This window comes from Solanum pennellii, chromosome 2 (genome assembly GCF_001406875.1).
Source record: "Solanum pennellii chromosome 2, SPENNV200".
NCBI lineage: Eukaryota > Viridiplantae > Streptophyta > Magnoliopsida > Solanales > Solanaceae > Solanum > Solanum pennellii.
Window position 1 is genome coordinate 4,919,767 of NC_028638.1, and position 6,855 is coordinate 4,926,621.

Below are 6,855 nucleotides of genomic sequence, written 5' to 3' on the forward strand. Positions count from 1 at the left end.
ACGGAGCCTGTGACGGCCCGTCACGACTGTGACGGTCCATCCTGCACGTCCGTCACCAAGTTCAGAGACTAAATTTCTGTGGAAGATGTGTGACGGTCCGTCGTGCCCACGACGGTCCGTCCTGCCATTTCGTCGCGAAGTTCAGAAAGTCGATTTCAGTACCCAAATTTCAGAATTCTAAGTGTTTTGGAATGAGACCCCCTCGACGGTTTGTCGTGCCCATGACGGTCCGTCGTGGGATCCGTCGACTCAGCCAGTTTTTCCAGAAATAAAATTTGCTGCTCAAAACGACTAAACAGGTCGTTACAGAACTAAGAGATATATATAACCCTCTACATGCTCATTAGCATTGGAGTCTCATCTCATGAGAAACCATAAGTGAATCTTCCACATAGGAAAGTCAACACCTCATGTGAAACCATAGGTGAATGTTCCTCCAAGGAAGTCAACACATTATGAGAAACCAATGGCGAATCTTCCTTCAAGGGAAGACAACACCTCTCATTGTCAAGTTCACTCAATGCTAAACTAAGTTCCCTTTATTGAAAATTTTTTATTACCTTATTTCATAAAACATAGGCTTATGATATTGACTCCTCATATGCTTAGCTCATAGCATAATCAAGAACCTATCTAGTTTTAGGGTACTCTTGACAAACACCATTCAAGTGCCCCTCTATTGACTAGATCATCATTCATGTGTGTATACACATGTGAGTAATCCTTTCACGTAACATATTTAAACCAGGCATGTTCACAACATACTCATGCATTCATATTCATGTACATAGGAAACCAAACCTAGGAATTATCCATGTGTAATGCATATAAAAGGTCCCATACCCTTGCCCATAAAGTCAACATAGTTAAGTTAAACTATTATCCATTCATGAACATATTCTTCACATACATAGTAGTAGACATTTGGTGCACATGACAATCATTCTTTCATTAGCTACCTTTAGTCTATCCTACTTATTGTCATGAATAAGGTGTGTGTACATTGGACAACATTATCACGTAATGGAAACAATCCTAGAATTGAGTAAGCCACCTTACAAAAACAAGAATACAAATTCAAGTCCCCTACACCATAGACAACTCACATATAGAGTAATAGGAACTATAGCCCACACAAAACAACTTTATAACACAGGAGACAAGACAACTTCATTACTTGAATCTAAGACTCCTAATCATGTTTAACACCACACATTCATGTAGAGATTCATAGGAAAAGATCATACCACACAAGAGTATTCAAACATCAACATGTAGACCATACCTAGCCTAACATAGTAATTTACACGTATAGGAAGCATCATCCATATAACCTTGATCATGAACTACCATAGAAGACTAGGCATAATACTTTACATTGTGTGATCATCATAGCCATAATTTCAAGAAAAAACTACCTTCAAGTCCATGAACAACACATATGAGGATTGAAAATAAGGTAAACACTTCCACCATAAGTGGACCATACCACACAATGCCATACAAGCCCAAGCATCTAGCAATTCTATAGAAGAGTAGAGAGAATAGGGCCAACTTAAAATTCCTCCAGTCTTTGATCATTGATCAATTCCAATATTTCAACATCAATACATGTATAAAACAGTAGCTAATAGGACCCTTACATAAACGAAATCTTACTTCAAACATCATGGTTTCAAGATCAGATTAGGTACACTACTTCATCAAGTCCATAGAAAGTAGAGGATATAAATCAATTTACTCAATCCCTAAACCTTTATTATCATTGATCAATCATCAAATATTCATATTCAATTCACACTAATAACAATAGTAATAGGCAATTCAACAGAATTGAAACATAATTCAATCAACATAGAGTCAAGATCACAAGACCCACATTATAGGCATATTTGAGAATTTAGAAGGATCATGAGTTCATCATAAGATTGGATTGAAATTCATCTTAAAATCTGTAGATAATAATCAATTTATGCTTTTGAAATCAATTTGATAAAGAACCCATGGCTAGATTGAAAATTGGTAATTTTGGTCTTTGAATCACATCTGAAAATACTTGATTGACTCATTAGATGAATGGATAACTAAGGATGAAGGATCACCATACCTTTTTAATTGAAGACCCATGAGAAATTTTAGAATAAATCATGAATATCCATCCCCTATCTTGTACTTGAGTTTTTCCTCCAATGGAGGTTTGAGAGAATTTAAAGAACAAGAGAGCTTAAGGATTTTTGATTTCTTACTGGGTGATGGGACTTTTACTTGTGAAAGGGGTTAAATAAGTCTTAAAACATGTCTATAACAGTCTCCCAATATTTTCAAAACACCCCCACATTTATTTGTACTTTTAGACATGTCAAACTGAACTTCTATTTTCAAAATCTTTGTCGGGGAACAAGTCCGCGACGCGGAGCTTTTCCCGCATGATTTTTTTGAAAATAACTTCCAAGGCAGTTGAGTCTGCATTGTGTCTGCGACTCGGATCAATGTTTTGACCTATGGTGGACAAAGTCCGCGACGCGGACCTATTCTTCAAGGAACAAACGCTGCTGTCGTGGGAAGCTTGTTGGCCCAAGGTTGGGTCCTCCTCAAGGAACATTTGGTTGGTCCTTGGGGAGTTTTTTTCGGACGTTTCCACCTCAAATACTCTTTTACACATATTAGGAACCTCTCCTATAAATTTGATCACAAAAACACATAAAATATACCAAGCACACTAGAACACACATGCACGTTTCAAGGGCTAACTTTCGAAGGTCTTGGACGTTTTTGGATGTTTTACCTTCAAAATTGATAAAATTTGACACACTACCTATGAACATCATTATAAATCATTTAAGGACCTCATAATACCATGAAACACTTATATTCACGTAAAAACACTTAAGACCCTTCTGGTGACTAGTCGTCGAACGTCTTGGTCGTCCCTTGACGTTTGACTTCCAAATCACCTCAACTCAAGTGTACATACTATAAAAAACTTAATGAACATATTTTAAACCTTTATATACAAATGTGAGTCTCTAATCACCATAATTCATTTTGGGAGTCCTTACAAACTTCATGAGAAAAGAGAGGAGAAAAAAAAAATCTAAATCATCATTATAATAAGGCAAGTGTTTTAAAAGGACATGATGACCTAACATTTCATGAAACCTTTGAAAAATAATGTACTTTAACTGTACGAAAATGAAAATATTTTGATATGTTATGTCGTATTGAAAGCGATATCAACGACGACAATATCTTTGATATGAAATAACAGTTGATGTTATAAATGAAGACGAGAATCTTAAATAAAATTTTCATATCATGTACATCGATAAATGAATGGACAAATAAAATATATTATTTAAGTATATTTTATTTCAGTTAGATAAGTGATGTTCTTGAACTTATAGTTCACGGATCAAGATATAACGTTAATGATCTACAAATGAATAATTGAGAGAAAGTATAACCATAAAATATAAAGTATGATTTATTTCCTCGAGGCATAAAAGTTTTTTCGCAAAAGTTCTGACATTACTAAATAAAGATAATTCTTTGGTGGTAGATGCAATGAGATTTGTTTTATTATGGAAATAAATGAAATACTTATATATGTTTAATGAATGATTATTATGTCTGACTAGACAGTGAAGGTTATATGAAAAGTCGTTAGGAATTAAAAGGTTGTAAAACAATTTCGTTAAGTGTGTAGTGGTTTTGAAATTGCTTAACAAAAAGAAAGAATTTTTTTCAATATCATGAAAATGATAATAAAATATTATGTGGTAGGTATTTTTGCTCCTGTATATTGTTGGTTATATAAATACAAGAAGATTATTTGATCTACATAATTAAATTTATGTGAAGGAATCGTCATACTATAATTTAAGTTATATCAAGAAACTAACAAAGAAAGTGACTCGGTACGATCATGTGTTTTTTTTTTTGCCTCTAGAACACAAGATGAACTTCATAAAATTGAAATGATCAATCTTCAAGTCATAAATTATTTGATATGTAGATGGATAATATTTATTTGATCTGCATGACGCTCAATATCAAATGGGTTATTTGCTTACATATGGAGGCGCAACAATATTTTGGCATTCAAAAAATCAAACACCACTAATGACTTCTTCAAATCATGAAAAAATTATACTAATCTATGAAGTAAATTGGGTACATGTTCAGTTGAAATCATGACTTACCATATTCAGAAACTTATATCATAGTCGAGAGTAAATTGTGTCACACTGAAGTTATATCAAGTTAATCTACAAGAAAATATCCACAATATAATTGTTCTATGAACCAGTTGAATGAACAATTTCACATGAAATGGCGAGATAATGAATAAAGTAATTTTCAAAAGGTATTTGGTTAAAATGAAAGGCCTATCATATCGATGAAATCGTAAAATAATTTATCAGAATTAGTTCAAGCATGCAATATCTTCATGAATGTGATTTGATTTGAAAGACATTGTTAATATCAATAGTTAAGAAGTTGATATATAAGATTGGATGACATAATCACAAAAAATCAAGTAGTGTTTTAAATAGGGGAGTATAACACGCGTTGTACTCTTTTTTACTTAAATGAAGTTCTTTTCACTAGATTTTCTTTGTATGGTTTTTAATGAGGCAACAAATAATGTATATTAAACAATAGTGTACTTTTTTTTCTTTGCTTGAATTTTTTTCCACAAGGTTTTACATAATAAAATTTTTACGAAATATATTGTCTATGGACATTTCAGAAGGAGTGTCATAAAATATTATATTGTAGATTTTCATTATACCTAAAAGTTAGTATTATCAACTATCTCCATTACTTCCTTCTGTTATAAATATAACTTCCACCTTTAGGATCATCATTCTTTTGACCTTACACCTCAACAACATCCTCCTTTATGTTCTTGATTAATGTCAAGTTTGTGATCACTATCGCATGAACTTATCTTACACTATAAATAACAACATTCCACTATATATTGTATACACTTGAAATTTTTATATATATAAAAAAAAATCTTGCTCTTGTGTGTCCCTATTTTTTAATATTTTCATCTTTTATATTATTTTTTCTTAAATTTAGCAAATGCACTTTTTATTAAGAGTCGGTTAAGTCATATAATATTAGCTAAAAGTATGACGGTGGGATAGAGGTTGAGTAAAGGTGAATATATATGTTTTTATAATATAGGAGGAGTAAGGTGTGGTTGTTTAGGCTAGGAAAAAGAATAAAACAATATCGGTAGAGAGAGTGATAAGAGTATGGATGTAGCAGTGGTGGAGTATGGTTCCTGCAAGACGAGACCATCGGCGCTTTTGAACTCAATATTCATGACGACGGTAAAGGCAGCGGCAAAGAGTCTTGTGGCGGTTGCGTCGAATGCTAAGGCGACAGACCAACAATCAGAAAAGTGGAGAGCAACAGACCACATGAGGTTCATGTTGATGCTCATGACTTGGTTGGCAGTTTGGGTTCTTAGGGTATTGATGGATCACTCTCCTTTTTCTACTGCTTCACTTGATGATTTGATGATGTTCCCATCAATTGGAGCCTCTTCTTCTTTTGATTTAGTGCTTCAACAAGATTCCTCTGATCATATACAACCACCTCCTTCTGCTAAAGCTCTTGGTAGAGCTCTCACTCATGTAAGTTCCCTTGTTTTAATTTACTGCTTCCGCCCAAACTACATATATACATATAATTCGAAATCATTTAATTTTTATTTCAACCAAGGAAGATGCGTAACAACTACTTCATTACCTTGTTGATAACTCTTCTCAATATGAAAATATATTCCCTCTGCTTTAATTTATATGGTATTTTTAATTAAAATTTTTGATGTTCTTTAAATAAAATTTATATATTTGTAAATTGCATGATCAATTACAATAATTAATAATTAAAAATGTATAAATTAAAATATTTATGATAAAAATAAACTCATTTGAATATTAAAATTTGAAAAAATGTCATATAAAATGAATGAAATGGTACGGATGAAGTAATATTTTTGAAGTATTCACTTGTAACATTAATCTTGCTTCTTTACTTGATCACTGAAGTAGGGTGAGAGCCATACTTATTAGCGCTCGTCATTTTATTGATTTGCAACTCACAACTCCTTGGGAAGGTAATTAAAATTGAACTTCTGCTTAAACTATTTTTGTATACCTGGATTGTAACTAGATTAATATTTAATTTTGGTATTTGTTCTGAATTGGTATCAATTTGTAAATAATCAGCCAGCAGTAAATACTACTCCCTCCATTTAAAAAAAAAAACTAAGTCTCGTTTGACTTAGACGAAAAAATTTTGATCTCGTCAATGTTATATCAAATTTATAAAATTAAGTTCTACATTTTTGTCATCTTGAACAGGCTGAAATTGAAATGTTATATAAAAATGTGACTTCTTTTTTTAAAAACGCACGAAGTACTTTTGTAACGTTTGTTACTAGAGGAATCAATAAAATGTGTCGTTTTCGGTCTGCCGTTACTACTTACTAATAGTAGATTTTGGTATGCATTAAGTGCCACATCTGTTTTTCTTTAGACACCTATTTTAACTTGTCACCTCTCCTCTCAACACGTCACTTCTGTTATCTCCGTCGTTACTTGCGTGCCTTGACATGAAAAAAATCAGATGCATTATCATGCCCTAAATTTGCCTTCAATTTTTTGTTTTATTTTTTCCCCTTATGTTTATAAATAATTATTTATTTGAATGACCTATAAAACTAATTTAAAAGAGAAAAAAAAAACGAGTGATAATGTGTGTGTTGTAGTTATAGATCATCGATTTGAACTTATGTTGCTTCATCACTTGGAGAGAATTGGTTAACCATAT

At 32.5% G+C, this 6,855-nt stretch overlaps 1 protein-coding gene across 1 annotated transcript in view; it reads left to right on the forward strand.

The window, feature by feature from the left end:
- Positions 1-5,270: 5,270 nt before the first annotated feature.
- LOC107009734 overlaps positions 5,271-6,855 on the forward strand; it is a 4,524-nt gene continuing 2,939 nt past the window's right edge. Inside the window, 1 exon segment of the mRNA XM_015209083.1 lies at positions 5,271-5,654. Within this exon segment, the coding sequence (XP_015064569.1) occupies positions 5,271-5,654 (384 nt within the window).